This window comes from Aptenodytes patagonicus, chromosome 5 (assembly GCF_965638725.1).
Source record: "Aptenodytes patagonicus chromosome 5, bAptPat1.pri.cur, whole genome shotgun sequence".
Classification (NCBI taxonomy): domain Eukaryota; kingdom Metazoa; phylum Chordata; class Aves; order Sphenisciformes; family Spheniscidae; genus Aptenodytes; species Aptenodytes patagonicus.
Genome location: NC_134953.1, coordinates 59,892,301 through 59,914,312, shown reverse-complemented (window position 1 = coordinate 59,914,312; position 22,012 = coordinate 59,892,301). Strand labels below are relative to the sequence as shown.

At 45.3% G+C, this 22,012-nt stretch overlaps 1 protein-coding gene across 12 annotated transcripts in view; it reads right to left on the bottom strand.

Annotated features, from left to right (window-relative positions):
* Positions 1-21,657, bottom strand: part of DOCK7 (dedicator of cytokinesis 7) — a 106,822-nt gene extending 85,165 nt beyond the window's left edge. For all 12 annotated transcript variants that reach the window (XM_076340023.1, XM_076340024.1, XM_076340026.1 and 9 more), the window contains exons 1-2: positions 21,579-21,657; positions 11,035-11,140 (exon numbers count right to left, since the gene is read on the bottom strand). In XM_076340023.1, the coding sequence (XP_076196138.1) occupies positions 11,035-11,140; positions 21,579-21,616 (144 nt within the window). In that variant the 5' untranslated portion in view covers positions 21,617-21,657. The remainder of the gene's footprint in view (positions 1-11,034; positions 11,141-21,578) is intronic.
* Positions 21,658-22,012: the final 355 nt, after the last annotated feature.

Sequence of the window (22,012 nt, the reverse complement as noted above, 5' to 3'; positions counted from 1 at the left end):
GTTTTGAAATTTCCTGCATTGTGGGAAATGTGGGAACAGCTGAGGAGCTATAAAGCTGTCCTCTCCCACAGCCCTGCTTGCTAGCAGGCTGCAGACAGCAATCTTCAATGCAGTCTTCATCCCACTTCCAGGAAAAGCCTTTTCGGTTCCTCCCAACAGCTCCCAGGAAGCAACAGTAGGTGCCTCCTTCACAAAATGTAGCCGGTTTTTCTTCATCAGACTTCCAAAGGCAGAGACACAATTTCAGTCAAGTATGTGCAAACGTGCAGTCCACCTACCAACTAACTAATAAACCTAACGGAGGAATACTGGAGCATTACTGTAAGAAATCATTGACAGGGTGTCCATTTCTTCCAAGAAGAGTTTAGTAAGGCCCTCCAGAAACTGAAGCTGTACAGGAACTCTGACCATCTTCCCAACCAGGACTATGGGATAGTGTAAATTAATGGCAAATACACGCTAAAAATATGCAAAGGAAAGCCTGCTCCCAGAATCACGATTGCTGCTCTTTTAAAAAATACTCTTGGATTTTGTGCAAGCTGTACTTACAGATCAAATTTTGGACAACCTTTCAGACAATTCCTCAACACAGTTTTCACTCAGTCTTCATCCCAGGATCAGACACTGCCACCTCACGCAGGGCAAGCGCTGTTCTGGTGCTATTAAAATGAATAGGACTACACAGGGAGAAAAGGGCTGCTCAGTATGAGTAAGAGGGGCATAACCTGCTCCCTGCCAACGTAAACACCAAATACAACGTACTGATAAACTGAAAGTACCGAAGAAATCAAACGGGACTCTCTCTTTTTCAGACTTACACAGCCCAATTACCCCGAATCAAACACATTGCTTGCAAATAACGATTCTGCATATATATGTCCTTAACCTGACCATAGACACACGCTCTGTCAGCTTAACTAAGACACCAGCCTGATTGATTTGCTTATATAAACTATTTAATACACACGTTCCATAGGTGCATCTGTGTTGTTGCAGTTATGGCTCTCAGCAGTTGCATTACGAAACCCTATTTCAAAGGTTTACAACTCTCCCGCAACAAGGACAGTCAAGCTTTCTTCTTTAAGGCTGTGTTATTCTTCACTGTTATATCCCCTTAAAAGCTTGAAAATAAAATTTCGTTTCCTATCGACTTTGTCCTTCTCTAGACAGCAAACATTGTATTTTGCTGTAGTTTTAGTGCACTGCTAGCCGAAACATGTCTCTCTCCTATTTATTTCCTTCTTTTGAGCACCTACCTGTACCATCATCATCAGTTACAGAAGAAGCATCTGCACAAATCTGGCAACAGGGGCAGAAGCCTCTGCTAGGGGACATGGCATAACTCCATGGAGGGTAACACAAACCCCCATTTACTTTAGCCAAGCATCTCACCCAACGACTAAAGGGCTAACATGGAGGGAAAGCTACACCTGGAGCACCACGCTGTGAAGCTCGTGGCTTATTCCACTCCACCAAGGAAGCAAAAAATAAAATGCAAAGGGCAGATTTGTGTTAGACCTGCTCTGTTGTGGCATTCCTGAGAACAGACAACTGCAACCAGCTCCCTTGTGCACAGAGCAGACCCCTCTGACAAGCAGGACCTCCCACATGCCCCAGTGACTGGGGGTTTGCCAAGCAGCGGTGTTGGCTGTGTACAACTGACAGGGAAGGCAGCAGCAGCCGTGCTCAGAGGGAGCTCAGCAAGCAGAAGTGTGCAGGGCAAGGCAATTCAGAAGGCAGCAGGGATGCCTCACTAACAAAGGCAATGGGAGTATTTGCCATAGATGCACTTTTCCACCATGCTCACGAAATGACCAAAGGATAAGTATTTAAATAGCATGCCATTTAATCAGCCATCATTACATGCCCTTGCCTGAACAGCCTACCCCTCCAGTTTGCTGCCTTACTGAACCAATCACACCTACACTAGTACCTGAAGACTAAAGGTCTGCTCTCCTGGGCACTGTACAGAAGGTCTAAGGGATCACAGTAGCAGCTAGGGCAGAAAAAGGGACAATTATTATCTCCATCTCACAGATATTGATTGAAGCACAGAAGAAGTCCTGTGTAGATCATCGCTCTGTGCTCTGATGTCCACAGGCATTCAGATTTTTGCCTGAAGGACTTTAACCTATCCTTTCCCTACACAAACAGCTGGGCACAGGGGATATTTCTAGATCCTATTCCAGAATTTTGTTGCCTAACTCACACGTGTTGTACTGAGCATCACAAGTAGTCTTGTGGGACGTGCTCTAAGCAACACACTGATCCCAGCTATGATTTTGCAGACTCTTCCAGCTAGCGTATGTCAGCACAGCCATGAAAAGCACCGTGTCCCTCGCATTTCCTTCTCCCTCCCTCACCTCTGGCCTCCCAAGATGCTTATTCTCATGGGGGGCAGGGGTGACACACAACAGCATTTTAAATGGTAATGACATGATGGTTTGGCAGGATGCATCTGGCAGACCAGGGATTTGAACCCAAGTTGCTCGTGGCCCAACCTAAGACCAATTTTCCTTTTATCTAAAATGACATGCATAATTCCCAAGGGCAGAGACCCAGTCTCTGCGAGGATCACAGTACAATTTGGGGCCCTGTAAAAATTACAGTGGCAAAGACTGGAAGGCTATACCTCCTGCCTCCTGTGTGGGAGTAAAATTCCCTGCGAGGATATGATAACGGACCTTGAAAAATTAACCTTGCAGAGCTCCTCATCACAGGGAGGATTCTGACTACTGTTTTTACTTGGCAGCTAGGCACTTCTTCAGAATCAGGGTGGTATTTCTTGCCAATTTTGCAAGTAGGACAAAGTTCCATCTTAACTTCAGTACCTCCTTAAATATTAAACAATTTATAATGTGCTAAAACTGTAGCAGATTGCACCAAAGCTTCAAATTCTAAATTAATACCAACTTCCCACCCACTGCCTCCCTGGGCAAAATCTTAGAAGGACAGAAGAAGCAGATTAACATTTCAAAGCTGAGCCCCAGCCTTTTCTTAGCTATCGCTAGGTCTCCAGGGCAAACAGTCACTTCCCTTGTTGAGCATTCAGGAATGCAGATGGCCTGTTCTTGTGGCAAAATCCCGTCACCCTTAAAGGGATACTGGTATCTCAGGGAACAGCAACAGGACTCAAATCTGATGCACGGTAGGAAGGACTCAGTGTAAATCTGAGAATACAGGAAATGTAATACACTAAAAAAAAAAAAAAAAATTTGCAGCCAAGTTAAAGAAGGTAACGCTTTAAAGAAATATATTTGCTAAACAGAGGCATCAGATTTATTTTTAGGTGTGAACTGCAGGCCATAGTCACTCTAAGAGGTTTTGAAACATGAGCAGTGCAATATTAACCACTGACAAGGCTCAAGTTTTAAAAAATATGTTTTACTTGCATTTTCTTTCACTTAAACACTTACTCCAAAAATGATCATCACTGGATCCAAATTCTAAGAATCACATATTTGTCTACTACCATTACTGCATTTCAGAAAACCCATACCCCTAATTTCATATGCCTAATGACTGGTGAGCACAGAGAACTCCTGCATTTAATTTTCTGGCTGCATTTATAATACATGGAAATATTCAAATGAACCAAGGAGATTCCTAGGCAATCTCTGCTTTTCATCAACCACAGACAGCTACCAACCCTCAACAAGTATGACACCTCCCCAGCCATAAAGTGCAGTCATTATCTCCACATACATGCGTAGTGCCTCTGGAAAGTAGTTCCATATCTCCTGCTTTGCTCTAGCTCTTATTATTTCTTTTGCAGGGTGTTTTGAAAGATGTAATTACTATAGAGAATAGCTGATAAAAGTCCTTCACTTCAAATTGTAAATGTACCTCAAAAATTTCTGTAAGCATTCTCTGTTAAGACAAAAAATGTTTTAGGAATAGTCTGAAGCCTCCATTTTTTAGATCTGACAATATTTAGTATTAAGTTTTGGATTCTTTTTACAGACAAGCCCAATGATCTGTAATGTATGTCAAATTCATGTAATATCACAATGCTTGAAATGGAAAAAGCCTCTAATGAAAGGCAATATTTGTAAATATATTTACCTAAAGACAGATCCTACATATAACAAGTAACAGCCAGTCACAAAACCAGTGAGATGTTTTATGTACAAATATTGCTAGGTTATTTGCTGTTATAACTGGTTGCTAATGTAAGAAGCCATTTGGGTATAGAAATATTAAAATTAATCAGAGATTAATTAGTTATCTGGGAATACTAAAGCAATTTCTTACCAAACCCAGAAAGACACGAGTTATGCCTCCAAGGATGGGTAAGAAGAATGACAGTATCTTCTTTGATGACTAAGAATCATGTAATTTCACTAAGAGAGTATTTCAAGAACACAAAGCCTTTGATATAGAAAACGCAAGCGCTGAGACCGATCTGAAAGAGCTACCCTCTGATAAACTGTGCCAAAACTGAGAGCGCAGAGACTGAGACAAAGAAAACATCAAAGCTCCATTATTAAAGAAATGAAAAAGCTAAACAGTTTGACCAGAGACTCTAGAAAAATCACAGACTTCCCACTTTTGGCAGAAATACTACATCAGATCAGCGGAGATAGATCCTTCTGGACCCTCAGGGTTCACACAGGCAAACCATGGTGGCTCTGAACTGTGCAAGCTGAACCGTGGTAACCACGAACGTTCATGCTCTTCTGAGTGGAAAATACTTGGCACAGTCACATCTTAATTATCAGTGGGCAATTTATCCAGGGTATGGATTAACCAGGAGACACACGAAGATGCCAGAGCTGGCGTCGCGTGGAGCTGCCTGGGCTATTAGCTCAGGAGCAGCACTAGAGGACAGCTGAAGTGGTTTATGTACATGCCCAGGTGAAGAAATTACTGCATCTGCCACATTCATGGGGCGCAAAACTTCACCTAACAAACCACTCAAGTCCAAGCCAGCTTCGGGCACAGACAGTCCCAATGTCTCAGCTCTGTGCACCTGAGCAGCCCTGCCTGGAGATGCCAGCAATGAGCCCCAGCACCCAGATAACCCCTGCAGTGGCACAGCCATCACGGAGTAAGGCTCAGCCCGTCCACCAAAGCTCTGGGGACCACAGTGGACCTCCAGCCTCGAGTCTCCTTGCCTGCTGTTCAGAACTGGCTCTGCAGAGCCACCTGAGTGCCCCTGCACAGTGACAGCATTGGCCAGGCCCGTGCAAAACCTGGGTGCATCCACCCAGATAATAGAGATGTGGGTCTCATTCAAATTAGCTTGGCACTAAAAAGGCTAACAATGCATTTAAGCTGCCTTATGACTGCAAAAGACTGCAAGTGCATATATACAAAGGAACTGTTGCAGCTGCGCATCTACACCTTATATGCTCACCTGTCCTCTGACATAGACTTGCTCCTTCATGCACTCTCACAGCCAGTACTAAAGCACACTCCGCCTGCTCTCCTGAGCCTTCACAGGCAAGCGGCAGCAAGACAGCCAAGAAGGAAAAAGCAGCTGTAATTTAGCATCGTGAAGCATTGGTCTTCCAATCCACTGCTGCTTGCTGGGACCATGGCAGCATTAGCATGAAAGACTGCAAGCAGACCAACAGGGACTTAGACTGAAAATTTTTACATTGCGATTTGAATCCAATATTAAGAATTTTTTGCAGTTTAGGGTATTAGCAGCATTTCCACTAAACATCAGTTTGTTTATGCATTTGATTCCTGAAGAAGATGTGTCACAACTAACTTTAATAAACAAAGAGTAGGATTTAATGGCATTTTTAGATTCTGAGTATTTATTAACAGGCCTGTCATGAATGCTTTGTTTAAGTAACTGAATTTACTTGGTATAATAACATTTAGTTAAGATTAGTTATCTCTGCTAACGTATAAGCTGTTTAAGTTATTGCAGATAAATGAGACTCAGCAACCTTTCAATGGATACCAGACTCACCAACTTAACATATGAAATGCTCGTGACCTCTGCAACACGACTCACTACTGATTTTAGAAATAGTATGTAGCGGGTTTAGTTTACTAAAGAAAGTGCCTGCACCAGAGCAAAGTTAACTTGTGAGTAATCCCTAATGGGAGGAGGCAGGGAAGAGGATGTGGATGCCTCTCCCATCCTCCTCTGTCTGATGAGGATAGACCATTCAGCAAGGCAGGACAAAACCTCCAGGAAATATATATAATGGGAGTCACTATTAAGCCTTAATCAGCTTTGAGAGAGCATTAAGACTTGGCTCATTTTCCTTTTCATTTTAGTGATTTTGGTGATAAAATTACTTGGCTCTGAACACTTCAAAACGCCCTTTTCTATGCCACATAGGATACTGTCATGTTTTCCCTTGCAGTGTTTTCCATTCATTTGCACAAATTATCTTTTCTTCTTCTTTTAAATGATGCTAAAATAAACAATGAAAATATACAAAGGAACCTATAGTCTCTTACTGAATAATTAGATATCATCTATGAATACACAACCAAAGGCTGACATCCAACAAATCCAAGACAAAGCTTCAATTAGCACAGATAATGCCCATAAACCCAGCAGTGCTTTACAAAGATATGTAAATGTCAGCACCTTTATTTTACATGGAGAAAATGGAGCGCTGAGAGCAGACATGGTCAGATCACATCACGTCCAAGAATCCAGACCCCTTTCTTCCCAGACTAATTAGCATCTCTTATAACAGTGTTCCTCCTCATACTAACATTCAACTATGCTGTAACATACACCAACAGACAGGAAATATTACCCCTAATCCTTTGGAAACAACTGTGATTTTTCTGTAAAACAACTGAGCATACATTTATTCTGCTTATTTGCAAGTTCTGTGAAATGCTGCTCTTCTAATTAAAATATACCTCTAAAGATTTAAAAAAAAAAAAAAATTTAAGAAAATTTTCTTAGTTAAAAAAATCAAGTTTTGGACAACAACCAAAAACATTTCAACAGCTATCTTTGGCTCTCAAAAGTGAAGTATTCAGAAATCCAAGATTTTGTAAGTCTTTATCTAATTTGAAAAATATAAATATCTTTAAGCAACAAAAGTTGCTGAATGTAGAACAACACACAGAAACAGCTGGCTACAACTGAAGAGAGGTCCAGATACCCAGTGATTCTTTTCTGTCCTTTGATAATATCATCTGCCCTCATAAAAGGACAGCACACACGGAAAAAAACAGACTACAAGTCCATTTGCAGATACAAACCAAAACTCTGCTCTTCCTACACTAAAGCAGCATAACAAGCAGCCACTGAACAGCAAACCGAGGCATGCACACCAAGATTCAGAGAAAGTTTTGGGTCGCTTCAACAGTAACTCATGCTAATCTCTGAGAATCCACAATCCAGCTTCATCCAGGTGAAACTACTGCAGAAATCTGGAGAGAGGGTTCAGGCCTCTGCCACACTGCAGCATGCAGCAATGAGCAGAAATGACCAATGCAATGGAGGGTGAGCAGACAGAGTTAACAGCACCAACAAGGAGTTGCTCAACAGAAAAAATAAACTTGGGAAGAAAAGAAAGTGGTTAGTCACGAGGTATTGTAATAGCCCATAGTAAACAGTCCAGTTCATCAAATAAACAAAGCAAATACCCCATCCCGCAAGATGCTGGGGAATTCTTTGAAAGGAAGTGCAAGCTCTCTGCTTTCAGTGCATTCAAACAGTGACTGTGGTGGTGAGAAGCCCCAGCTCCCACGAGGGAATATTGAACCTCCTGATGCACCAAAGATGAGCACAGCACGTGGCTTACAACCCAGAATGCAAACAGCAAGGTGCAAACGCACACTCAATTTATCAGTGGATTTAGAAAGAATTGCAAAAGTAACTTCAAAAAATAAAATCTCCAACTCTAAGACCTTACCAGCTCCTATTTCTCAGTAACAAACTGTCAGTGCCTTCTGTTCTGGATTTCAAAAATAAAAGCTCAGTGCTGCAAGGACTGCATCCTGCGAGGAGTCCCAATTCAGCAGTTAGGTTATACAGGAAAAGCCTCTGAAGGCTTTGGACCTGTATCTGTGGTTTGACGAATGTGCAATTAAAATCAGCTGCTCCTAAAGTGGCAGAAGGGTGGAGGCTGACAATAATAAACCGCAAGCTCCTGTACAGTCATTTGAAAGCAGTGTCCTCTCCCCAGCTCTACCAGATACTAAATTAGAAGCAGTTCTGGCAGCATTTCTTCTGCTGCTCATGAAGCAAAAGGGAAGAGACTTACTAAAATTCAGCTGACACGTTTTTGCATTTATCCTAGGTTCAACCACATGCAAGTCTGTTGAGTGTGAAAAGTCCCTGCACCGGCTTCAGTCAACAAGAAACAAAAGGCCCAACCAAGCACAGTGCTGAGGGCCTTTCATTCACAAAAGCATACATTTCTCCATAAAAATGTCTCCACTGGACTACGTGTGATAAGACTCTCAGACGAATTACCATAAGCAGCTACTAGTTGGCAACTGTCAACAGAGAATCAGTGCTGACCTTATCTGGATCATAACTATCTATGGAAGTGTTCAACACGATGAGCAAGATGCACTGGATAGGAGAGACCACATCTGCATTATCATTAAAAGTCCTCCAGTTCCATGCAGCACACTTGACAGTGCAACTTGCTGCCATTGTGGAGATACTCACATGAAACTCAATCACACAGCATTATTAAAATATCCATACATTTTAGCATAAATTTCCCATTTAAACCCACACTATGCGCCCTACTCCAGGCTTTCAAACCAGTACGGCTACACAAAACTGCCATGCAAATTCAGGGCCTTCTATTTCTTCTCTTTAAAAGTGTAATGACACACAAACTTCTGAACTTTTCCAGAACGAATAGCTATTTAAGCTTCACAGCAGTAATGCTTTCTCTCTGCATAATGTTTGTTATCAAACCAGGACAGGCAAGCACAGCAGATTCTGACAGATGCCTAAGGGAGAGAAATTAACACCAAATTCAGTACAAGAGAACCTCTGTCATATTATGCAGCCTCAGGATATAGACTCATGACTTAACTAAATACACTTTTCCTACAAACTATCTCCTACAAACTATCGCTCCATGTTAATCATGCTTCTGAAGAGCATCTCTGCTCAGCACAGAATTTAGTATGACAAACTAGGAGCTTATCACATCAACCATCACGCAATGCCGTTTGATAGGAAAGGCTCAGAGCCTGCTTCCAGTTAGCATGACCTTTTCTAGGATTTTTGTAGATTCTTGCATATATTTACTAGTAAACACAACAGCAACAGGATAATGAGAGATACCAGAACTGAAGACAGGGCCGACAATACTGTGACCAACAAATCTGATCCTTCATTAAGAATTACATGAGAAGATCAACAGGACTGAAGCTTTGAGCATGCACACTTTGATGATGACAGAATGGAAAAACCTTAGAAATAAGAAGAAAAAGTGGAAGAGACAATTCAGAGTGAAAGGAGGTGATACAAGGAAAAACAGTTATCAAAAATATGGCTGGCTGAGGAACAGCTTCGAGAGGTACACAGAAGAGATCTCGTGTTATGAAAGCAATGGGGAGTAGAAAGGCAATTCAGTCAACTTGTTCCAAGATGAAACCACATATGAGACAAGTGAGGCACAGAAACTTGTGGGATGGACATCCAATGGGTCCTTCAAAAGTAGGCATCTATTCCTCAGCTATCCATTGCTGCAGGGAAGTGGATTCAATGACCCTGAGTGCTCCATACAGTGTACATCGCTAATAGCAGGGGTCCCTCCCTATTGCCTAATATTGGATTATGCAAAAGACCATACAGAACTGCCAAGTCAGGGCTTTGCATTATCATTCCACACCCCTACAGAGACTGCTGTGATAAAGCATTAGCCCTGGACACACCGCTCTCATTAACCCCTCCTCCTTCATGCTCACTCACCATTAAGGCTGGGCACACAGCTGACAAAGCCAGCCTTCCGGTCTCCTTGTACTGACACAGCTGATGCAGAGGGAAATGACAGGAATTCCAGCCCTCTTCAATCCCCAGTGACTCTGGCACAGCCAGATCTCCTTAAAGATGAACTTTCAGCCTGCAGCAAAGTCACTCTTCTAAGCTAGGGGTCAACTTAGTCTTGGAGATCCCTTTTGAGAAGATACTAGCTCCAAGGACACATTTGTGCTCTGAGAAAGCTTTAACGCATTACGTTGGACACGGAGCAGTACATGAACTTAGGAAACTCTACAGTACCCTACTCCAAAACAAGAGAAGAACTCTTGTAAACTCAGAACACTTATACAGACTATCAAATTCAGGGCATGTTTCCAGTACTGCCTGACCTAATCAACCCTCTTTGAAGAAAACAAGATGCTATAATATTTGTTTTCTAAGTTGACTGCTGCAAAAGAAACTGCTATGACCTGAAGCAACAACCCAAATCAAAGGAACACTTCCAAAAATACAGTTCCAGCCTGAAAAAGTTTGCTGAACTCTTGAAATCTTTACCACCACGCTGAATAAATTTTGAAGGTTACTGGTAGGCCGTGCAAGAAAATCTGACTTCAGAAAGGGTGATTCTGACAACGTGGCCTACATTTCAGCCGCTCTTGGAAGTGGACTGTAAACATGTAAATAAATACACATTCCTGAGGAATAACCACATTCAACTTTTACAATAACATTTAAAATACCTCTGAAGAGTAGATGAGCCACTGTGGTCCCACTCTCAAGAGTGACAAGAAACACAAGGAAACAGCTACCTGAAGTGCATGAGCTTGCAAAGAGCTCTTCATGGAGAGACCCACACATGCACGTGGAATTTAATGCCCAGTCCAGGTTGTTCTGAGATAAAACAACTAACATCTGGTCAAGGGAGCCCCTTGTCCTACAAAGATTCTGCAGAAACACAAATTCCCAGCCACACCAACTGATTTGCAAGATAAAGACCTCCAAAATTAGTGGGTTTTACATGGAATTATTTTCCTCAGTGTTATCAGGACTGCTTAGGTGAACAACCTGTCAGCACTGCAATTTCTTTCCAAATGGTAATCAAATAACTGTGCAGACCTTCTTCAGTCTTCCATGTTCCAAGCATTACTTACAGTTGTATGATGAGAGACGCTGCCTCCAATATTGAGGTTTTTGAGAAGCTGGGGAGACCCTCCATACTGCCCTGAGATCTGCTTCCTGACTTCAGCAGCTACAGTTCTGAAATGAGACAGGGACAACATTATTTCTGTAAAAGAACTACAATGAAGATGATATATCAAATACACTTTATACTGCTGTTGGAATGAAACCAAATACTTAGTGTGCTGGTTGGAATAAGAGTGTCACCGGCCAGTGAGAAATTAAATTCCCAGAGAATCACAAAATTCTCACAAGGCTGCATATATATGTTCTTAACAGCAATTACTTTTTTTTTTCCCCTTTTGTGAACTGCTCTTTTGTGCACATCTGTGGCAATAAAATGCACATGACACTGAGCACAAATAAACTTGTTCCTGGCAGGCTCTTTCCAGTTCCTACCAAGGAAAGCTCTCCTCCAGCACTCTCCGCACCCCTCAGCGGTTCCAAGCCTGGTCACACATCTGCTCCTGTGCTCTGCTCTCTCATTTTCATCCCTTGCCTGTTTGTGGTTTTTGCAGTCACAGAGATGAGGACCGGCAGACTTTCCACCCAATAGCCAACCCCTTCAACACCCAGCTCAGGGGCAGAAAAGCAGTCCCACGCAGGGTGGGCTGAAATGTCTGGGGAACGACACACGGGAAACAACCAACCAAGACAGAACAAAAAAGTGTCTCCCCTTTCATGTAGGAAAGGTAGCTGTGGGACTGCGATGACTAGCAGAGGGGACACACAACGTACTAGCTAGCAGGGCACAATGCCTTATAGTCTCTGCCAGAGAGAAATCCCACCACTGGGCAACTTTTCTCACCAGGAAGGAAAAACACAGATCAATCCTTCCATGCCTGGAGGGTAAAATACACACTGTGCCCCTCTGGGTTTTTCTGTTTTCCCCAATAAGCCATGTTGTCATTAGTAAGCCTGAAAACACAACAGTTGGTAAACCCACTACGGGAACATCTCAGCAAAGGAAGAGCACATCAGAGAGGGAAATGTCAATAGTCAAAGACTGTCTTAACAAACAGCCATGGGTCAAGCCCCAAAACAACCATCCACAGTGCTCCACCTTGTAACCCGGCAGTAAGCTGCAGCTCACCTTGGCAGCAGAGCTGGGATAGCCAAGTTTTCAAATATGGTGGAAATGTTTTTGTTTCAAAAGCAAACCCAAAGCGCAGATTCTTCCTACAAAAAAAGCTTCTGCTGAAAAGCTGCTGACTAGCCCTGGTCTACAGGACCTCACCAACACGAGAGTGCTCTTCTCCATGAGTCAATGACCGATTTATTAGGGACAAATCTGCTCCTAACTGTCATTCACCACACCGCGGCATGCAGTCCGCTCTGTCTCCCAGAACATAGTCCCAGCTCCAAAGAGATGCTAACCAGTGCATAAGACAGATGAAGAGGCTGCAAGGACACAGGTGATTTTTTTCTGCTGTATCAGACACCTTTGCGGGAACAGTGTCATGGCTAACAGACTCACTCCTGATCTCACTCACATGCTGTGTATCAGCATGGTGCACGGGCTGCTAAAACACTGTCAAGTAAAGATGGTTAAACCTCCCCTGAGCAAAACCTTGACATCAGGGTGTGCTCCTAGCTTCAGGACTGCTGTGGCAGTGAACACTGGTGAGTAGGAATGGGGGCAGGTGGAGGCAACTGATGTCAATGGAAGAGAAGGGAACTCTAAAAGGGAACTAGCTGGGACAACCAAGCCTACCATGGAGAGCAGATGTTTCCTCAGGCCTGAGGATGAGAGTAAGATTAGCTAGAGGAAGCATTATTTTGTCTTTTAAAAAAGTGGACTGCAGAAGGAAAAAAAAAGTTTTATGTATTCTGGCTGCGAGAAGTCATTTGCTTCATGTTTGCCTTTATCCACAGGAGACTATGTTTTCACTTCTGGAGGGTGGCTTCTGAAAGCAGACCAAACAGCTCCTGCTGGGGATGGACAACACTCAGGCTGTCTGATCGCCCTCAGAAGAACCATCTCCCCTGCCCTACCATGTGCATGCATATACTCACAGACACACACACACACAAAAACAAACCATGTGTGCTGCTAGCATTTATAGGAAAATTTGGAATGTATTAAAATGGCTGCTTGGCATGGAAAACACTACACATCTGTGGCTGACAAGATTTAAAAGCTTGCCCCCAGGTTGCAGATGATCTCTGCTTTAAACCCGATCTCTTACTTGGTGTGTGTTTTGTGTAATCCCTGACAATACGCCGAAGAGAGCCCTTCTGTTTCCTTTCCTTTTCCACCCTCTCCATGGCTGGCAGGAAAAATCAAAACCCACATTTCGCCATGCAGCACAACACAGGAAAAACTAAAAATCTTTGCCATTTTCAAGAGACGTACATTGTTTCCAGGCGGAAAGCATAGCCAGAGGAAGAAACCCATCCTCAGCTGTGAAACTACAGCCAATGCCTAGCCATGTTACTCAGCGCTGTTCCTCCTGTGTGCAGTGGCTCCTTATGAACCTGAGACATGCTTTGTGATAGACTCCAGAGGGGTTCTCAGTCCTTTCTTCTTCTGTGTGTTGGCCTCAGCTGGGCGGCTCTGCAGCGGCTGGGAGCTGTGCTTAACTCCAGCTACGATTGTGCTTTACCCCAACTTGAAGCAGAAGCAAGCTCGGCTGCAATTATAGCGTTGCTTAGGGGCACTATGAGTTTGCATGGATGCTATCACACTGCCTGACATCATTCCCATTGAAAAGGTCATCTGACGCAATAGGGGAAGAAACATGGTAAAACAAAAGGGTGGCACTGATCAGCACAGCTTCTGACCATGTGCTGTACATCAATGGCTGCTCCATGTTGCTGCCCCAGTAATAACCTCACTGGATATTAAAAATTCCCCTGAAGCATGATCACAGAAAGTCAGAACTGAACAACTTCCAATTGGTTTGACCAAGACACCATCACTACTTTCAAGTCTTAAGTGGTCCTACCTCTCCAGCTTTCACAATTACCAATCAAACCTCTCCCCACATGAAGTAACTGGCTACTGTCTAGACCTCAAAATCCCTGAGTGGAGTCTGCAGTACTTACTACTACTAAGCATCATGCTTCAGACATTTAGAAACCATATTCTAATGTAATCTGATCACCAAGTGTATTTATAAGTAATCTATACCCATTTGGTTTTGTGCCAACATCATCAGTTAGGTTCAATAGCTCTCCTCCCATTCCTTCCTACTTGCAAGGTATTCACCAAAATTAGTCGTATTCCCTCCTAGCCTTCCTTCTGCAAGGCTAAGCAAGGTCAGATCTTGCAACAGGCTTTCTGCTCCCTTGATCACCCTGATGGCTCCAGATGAGGTCTGACCAGGGCTTTGTAGAACCAAATCAGTATTTTCCTATTGAGAAAACACCTTAGCTGACTACTTTTAGGTCTGCTTTCTCACTGCTTCATCACAGAGGTTCAGCTTCCCTAAAGCTGATAATGCACTTGCCTTCTCCTCCTCCATTTCCAAAAGCTGTTTGTCCATGACAAATGCCGTCTATTCATGACTAGTAAGTTCATGTTACATTATAACCCTGAACGCTATTTCTAACAAGAAGCTATGCTTCCTAAACCAATTTAGGTTAAAAAGTGTATTACACCAAATCCAACCAGAAAAGTGAAATAAATCTCAAAATAGTCTCCAAATGAAAAAAAATCCATTTGGCAGAACAGAAGTGCCATTAAAGCTCTTGATAATTAAAAGGACAAATAAAAAACTGCCTCTTTAATAACTATCTTATATTCAACATGTAACCTGGGATCCATAGACAAACATTCCAGTTAATTACAGCCTACAGCCTCATGAATGTCTGTTTAAAGTACATCTTCCCTAGTCACTTCCTTTCTGACCTTCTTCACTGGTTAATTATTGTGTGTGCATGTGGTTTACACAGAAAAAAAAAAAAAAGACAAAGGAGAGGAAAAAAAATCCCCTTGGAACTCGCTTCTAAAGCAAAACAAGACCAGTCATTCTCAAAGTACTCTGAGCTGTAAATAACAAAATGAAACCATTTGTTTGCACTTCCATGTTTCTTTACTACACAGAAATCATTTCTGTTTCTATAAGGCCTAGCTGGTCAAAACCAAAAACTGTTCCTTTTTTTTTTTTTTAGCTTAAGCAGCATACTGGAAATATCAGTTCTTCTTTTTGCCTTCCCAAGAAAAGGCTCACCAAGACCTGTCCAGTTATGCCAAGCAAGGTTATGGACTCTTCCCTTTCACAGAAAAGGTGGGTCAGGATACAGTCATCTAGATCATCTGCTGCAGTGATTTGAGGAAGTATCTCTTTTCCATAGCCCTCCTCATTTTGAAAGAGCAATGCAAATCGTTTGTTTTTCCCCATCCCGCTTATTACAAAACAGTTACTCCTGCCTGTTCTTCATCTTGTGTGTCACATGCAGTGACTCTACCTACATTCAGCGAGCCTTTGCCTCTTGAGAAAGACAGCCTGGTACAGTGAGGCATCTGCGCTGATCCATAGTAAAGCTGCTTGTTCTCTCACTGCAGCAGAGAAAATTGTATTTACATAGTTTACTTTTTAAAGTGAAAGCATCCTTCTTCATTCAGCTGGCTCACTTGCATACAACTCTGCACATGGCTGGAGGCATCTATCCTACTTTAGTCACTATGCTTGGGTTTGAACTCCCAAAGCCGAATGGCACTGGCCGGTTGCATCCATCTTGCTGCTGCAGTTGAGATGACCTGTCCCTCTGTCCCTACGTGCTACACCTGGGCTCTCCTGCCTGAGGAACAGATGGCTCCATCCAGGCTTGAACCAGTGTGAGTCACCAGGTATGCATCGGTGGATGAGGGAACCTGCTGGAGGGGGAGCTCTGGCCTTGAGTTACCCTGCCAGTTCAGCCGTGCCCTGGATGCAGCCTTCCTCCTACACCCAAGGTCCTGTTTCCTTTGGAGTGAACTCCTTCCCCTTTGAGTGAAATGGGTTTGATTTTGTCCTGGTTTTGGCTGGGATAGAGTTAATTTTCTTCCTAGTAGCTGGTACAGTGCTGTGGTTTGGATTTAGTAAGAGAATAATGTTGATAACACACCGATGTTTTAGTTGTTGCTAAGTAGTGCTTACACTAGTCAAGGACTTTTCAGCTTCGCATGCTCTACCGACTGAGAAGGCTGGAGGTGCACAAGAAGCTGGGAGGGGGCACAGTCAGGACAGCTGACCCAAACTGGCCAAAGGGATATTCCATACCCATCCATGACATCATGCTCAGTACATAAACTGGGGGAAAGCCGGCTGGGGGGGTCGCTGCTCGGGGACTGGCTGGGCATCGGTCGGCAGGTGGTGAGCAATTGCACTGTGCATCAATTGCTTTGTATATTATTATTATTATTACTATTATTATTATTACTATTTTATTTCATTTCAATTATTAAACTGTTTTTATCTCAACCCACAAGTCTTCTCACTTTCACTCTTCCGATTCTGTCCCCCATCCCACCGGGGGTGGAGGGGGAGTGAGCAAGCGGCTGTGTGGTGCTCAGTTGCCGACTGAGGTTAAACCACGACAGATTTACAACCCGAAGCTGAGGAAATACCCAGCCTGATCCTGACTGCTGCGGGGTAAGTGTGGGTTCTGAAATTAACACAGAAGATGAGCAACAACATGTTCTCTTTTTCCTTACCATTGATTAAAACAGAAAACACCATACAACGCTACCTGTGGTGCTCTTCTGATAATATTTGATTATTAAGGCTGAAAGCGTCACCCCTAGGCTGCAGCGAAGGGAATGAGCTCCCAGGATACCTTACTGTGAAAATCACCACAGGACTGGATTCTTCAGGAGAGATCAAAGTCCATCTCATGTTGAAAAAACCCAACCAAACAAGGAAGCCTTGTACAAAGAAGCAGCTTTGTAGTGGAGCCCTAGAGATGAACTGTTCTCCCTGCCTTCTTGCTTGCTTTAAGCAGTCAAGAGATTTTCTTAGGCTGCCCAGAGCACTGCCAACTCCCGGATGAGACATCCACAACGGCTGAAGAGGGGCAGACAATGTGACTTTTGGAGAACAGAAAAAAACTGCTCTGAAGCTTCTGTTAAAAATACTTTCAATTATCCCTGATAGTGTTTTGACAATGCAAATGGCATCTGGATGTGGAAAGAGAATAAACTGCGATGAATACCCTACTGCCACCACAACATTTCTGGCCTGATTCGGTGCTCGTGGAAGCCAGTGACAGCTTTGCTATCAGTTTCAGCGGGTGCAGGTTTCACACCATCCCTGTTTACCCTGAGGCAGAGCAAAGGTGGCTGTCAGTCTCCCTGACACATCATTCAGGCAATGTAAAAGGGCTCTAAATGAACACAAATGTGAATTTAGTCTTCCCAAGTCACCTTTTACAGTACCCCATCAGTGTAAAGGGAGCTTCAGCAGAAATAAGATGCTAGCTCTGAATGTAGTGAACAGAAGTGTTTTCCCCTCGATTCAAAACCATAAAGACAACAAGCTGTGATTAAGCCAGAAAGCTGTCCATATACAATGTAAGAGCCCCGGATGATGGGGAATTTCCAAATCACTGAATGTCTGAGAGCAGGGTCACCCCCTTTCAGCCAGGGCTCTGCTGAAGACCCCTCCAGCCCCAGACAGCAGTGCCTCTTGGCAGCGTGAGGTTCCCATTCACACGGAAGCACCTCGGAAGAAGGGGCTGGACCCACGAGGGTGAAAACAATTTTCCCCAGACTCCATCAAGAGCTGGGGACAGGAAAACTGAAAATTCTCAGCACAAGAGTAAAGACCAGTGGTAAAAATCACACTCTGGCCTTTGTGTGAGGCTGAAATGCATAGCAAAATGGAGGGTAAGGCAGGTATGTTATTCCAAGTCAGAAGGATCCTCTTTAACTGTGGGAGCAGTAAAGGAAGACTTTTCCAAGGAAAGACCCTTTCAAAATGGTGATGGTCTGACCAAAGAAGCAGTTCTGGATTCCCTAGATAACCCGATCTCAGGATGGTCCAAGAGCAATGACAAGGCACTGAGACAGGGGCTCACATGAAAGGCTACATGAGTTTGCCTGAACTGTGTATGTTGCATGATGTTTAAAGGGTGATTTTTTCTTTTTCTGTATTTGAACTCTAAAAAACCTGCACACTTTTTCCTCTGCCTGCCCCTGGATAGACTGGAGTGCTAGGATACAACACGCTTCAATTACTGGGACATTCAGGAACTCAGAACTGACCTTTTTGGTGGGGGGGGCTTCCACATCCCATTTCTCTGCCAAGCTGCCCTATACCCAGAAAATGTACTGGGATAATGCAACTGGGAATCTGACGCGCACACAGATGCAGGGGTGAGTGCTCAGTGGGGACAGCGCAGCACAACCCCAGAGGGGCCAGACACGGCACTCAGCTTGGTCAGTACTAAACACCCATCCCCTGCTGAGAGTGAACAGGCAGCTTTAGCTGGTTCCTCCAGAATAACGTATTGACTGTTTTTTATTGAGACATCTTAATGCCTGAACTTTATCTCTGCCGGTGTGGATCCTGCCTTCTGCTAACTCTCCTCTAGTCCCCCAAACACCATATGAGCTGAACAGGGGTACTAAATAGAAGTTTGTCTGTTCTTACACTGAGATGGAAACAACAGTGTACAAGCAGCTACAGAAGTATTATGATGCTGTGGAAGGACATGTTCCAATACAGTTTAATAAAAAATTTATTACCAATATATTTCCAATTAAAAATTAACAATTTCAGGCAAGATTTCAGGTATTATTAACCCACTATAGTAAGTTTAACTCAGGAGTTTCTTCTGATGGAGTCAAGAAGAATTAGTAAGCACATGTGATGGCCAAAGTTCAGGCTAAAAATCTGTTCTAGTTTGAAGCCTTCCAACAAAAATGCAGCACGACCTAGTCAGAAAGATACCTTGTAACAGACAGTCTTAAAAAGATATTTTGAAACTGCTGTAGCAGTCACTGATAGCTGCTATCCCCAATATTTAAAGATTCCAGTAGTAATAAACAGACACCACATGGCACTGGAGTTCCGTATGTACCCTTGAGGTGCATCGCACTGGTTGAAGAAAGCACAGGCAGTAAATCAGGGCTGTGAAGACCACATCTGTGGTCTTTCTAAGAAACAGAACAGACAATCTCACGTTTCTTTTTCTACCACTACTGTAATAGCCAGCTTAGAAGCTTGCATCTGTTTGGTAGGTAGGCCCTAGAGTAATTTTCCTTCGTCGATCTGAATTACATCCCATTTGAATTACACGCTATCAGGCAAACCAAGAGCAGCGTGGCTATTTCCTGTGAATAAGACAAATGCTACGTCTACCTCGATGAGTAAGCCAAACTGGAGGGCAGAGTGTGAAAATGTGACGGATCTATTCTTCTTTAAACAATGGAACCGGGGAGGGCTTCCAGCAGCCACCAACACAGCTCTTGGGACTTCCGTACGCTGCTTGCTTGAATCTCTCATCCTCTGAAAGAGTAACATTCACAGTAGCATATTCTGTGTCAGCACGAGAAGGGCTACAGCTCAGTCTGGGCACCTCTGGGTACATCATCTCTTCTGCCCACAAGTTTTTGCCTTCACATGCACTGGATGTGCAGCCCATGAACCAGGAACTTTAGATTTCTCAGAAGACAACACTACAATATGGGAAATCCCAGAGAGAAATACAGCAGTCTTCTAAATAAGCGTAAAAGAAAGAGTTGGAGATGCAACAGTCCTGCTCCAGGAGGAGCTGGCCTCATTGCAGACCACCTGGGTCCTTCTGCAGGCACAGCCTGCATGAACAGTAAACTCCACAAATGAATCTGACATGTTGAAAAGACCACCGCTGCCTGCACACACACACTGCTGCTGTTTGGTTGGTTTGAAAACACATCAAGCGGATTAGATCAAAAGGTACACAAAGGTGGCACATCTGTGCTACTGCCTGATGAACTTACTGCACTGAGCTAGTGCCTGACACAGGCAGAAACATGAGCACCTACAATGGTCACCCCAGGGCCATTTTATTTAACTTCCTGCCAGGGCTGCAGAACTCTTATGCTCTTACTTCTAGTACTTGTCTCGCATGTGACTATTTCTATGACTACAATCAAGAACCAGGAAAAATGGTCTGGCAGTAAATCCAGCTCTCTCCATTCCTGAGACCTTGATCTGTCACATTAACCCCTGGCTGGTACACATCAAAGTCTGCAAAGAACCGTAAGAGAGGAGCAATGTTTTCACCCCTGTCTTCAGATCCTGAGTGGGGTGGGATTAATGCTACTCCTCTACCTCCTACCTAGCCTTTTTATTTTACCTTTTTCTTTGTCTGTGACCCTTCTCCATCACAGCTTCTGTAACTGCAACTATTTGTACCTACAGTTTTCTCATTCAATGGCATGAAAATGATACTCCTTTCACTACTGTCCACAGCCTCCTGAATAGCAGCAGCGAAACTGATGGTCCCACTTTCACTCTGCTGTTAGTTACAGCTAGGAGAGGTACCACGGACACCAAAGGCTATCTGGTCGGACCCACAAACAAAAAAACTGTGGTTCCCACCTGGAACTGCATGCCTATCTTGCAATATAGATCTGCAGAAACTTAGTATTAGCACATAATTTCCTATAAATATTCCTCTTTTTAAAAAAAAAAAAGAACAACTTTGTAAAATACAGGGATGTTTAACACTTCACAATTATCAAATAGCTTTGCATGTCCAAGGAGCTGAGCTAACATTAACCAGCTGCTTATCACACACAAAAAGAAGGGAACTATTTTCTTCATTTTGCAGGCAGCAAGGAAGCGAGCAGGCAGGTTTGCTGCTCCCAGGTACGGGGTGCAGCGCCCGGACAGGGCTCTGCCCGCCCGTCCCCGCCGCTCCCCGCCGCAGGCTGAGGAGGGATGGTGAACTCGGCGCACAGCAGCCCGGGCCGCCGCGGGCAGCGCGTGCCGGGGCAGGGGGCAGGGGCCGGGGGCAGGCTCCGGCACCCCCGCACCGGCAAGAAAACACTCGCCGCGCTGCCGGGAGCGCTGGGCCGCCCCTTGTGCGGCGAGAGGGGACTGCACAATGCGCCCGGCCGGCCTTTGTTCACAGGGAGCTGAATTAAACAGCTCTTTTCCTCCTTTTTTTTCCCTCCCCCTCTTTCCCGGGGAAGCCGCACCGCGCGAGGCGGACACCGCGCACACACACGGCCGCATCCCCCACCCCTTTGTTGCGGACGGGGGGAACCGCAGCCCCGCGGCGCCGGCCTGGGCGGACCCTGCCCGGCGGCCCGGCCGGGAGCGGCTCACGGCAGGCCCTGCGCGACGGCCCGGCCCCGGCTCGGCTCGGCCCGGCCCGGCCCGCCGCCGCGCGGGCGCCCTGTCAGCAGCCCGAAGGCCGGGAGGGCGGCGGGCGCCCGCGGGCCGCGCCGGGCCCGTTCGCCCTCCAGGGGCGCGGCGGCGGCCTCCCCACTCCCCGCCGGCCGGGCCCGGCAGCCCGCCCTTCCCCACGCCCGGCGCCGGGGGCCGGGACCGGGCGCGTCCCCCCCCCCCCGCGCCGCTACGCTCCGCGGCCGCGCTACCTGCTGATCTTCTGGGCGAAGGCGCGGCGCTCGGCCATGGCCGCGCTGCGGGGCTCCGCGCGGCCGCTCCTCAGCGCTGGCAGAGCCGGGGAGCCGGGAATGGGAGCCGTAATGCTCCGCGGAGGCGCGCACCCGCGCGGCGCAGCCGGCCCAGCTCCCACCCTCGGCGCTCGCCGCACCCGCCCGCCTCCTCCCCCTTCCCGGTCAGGGGCCGCTCCTCGCAGACATACGGCGGGGCGGGCGGGCGCGGCGCGGCGAGGCGAGGAGTGACCGTCCCCGTTCCCCTGCCCATCTCCGGTGCCGGGCCCTCGGCCCTTGGGGCGGGCTGGGGCAGCCGATCCGGGACTCGTACCAGCAGCCGGCAGCGATCCGGCCTCCATCCCCCAGGGCTCGGACAGACTTCATCGACCGCGTCCTCTCAGTGCCGTGGTGCA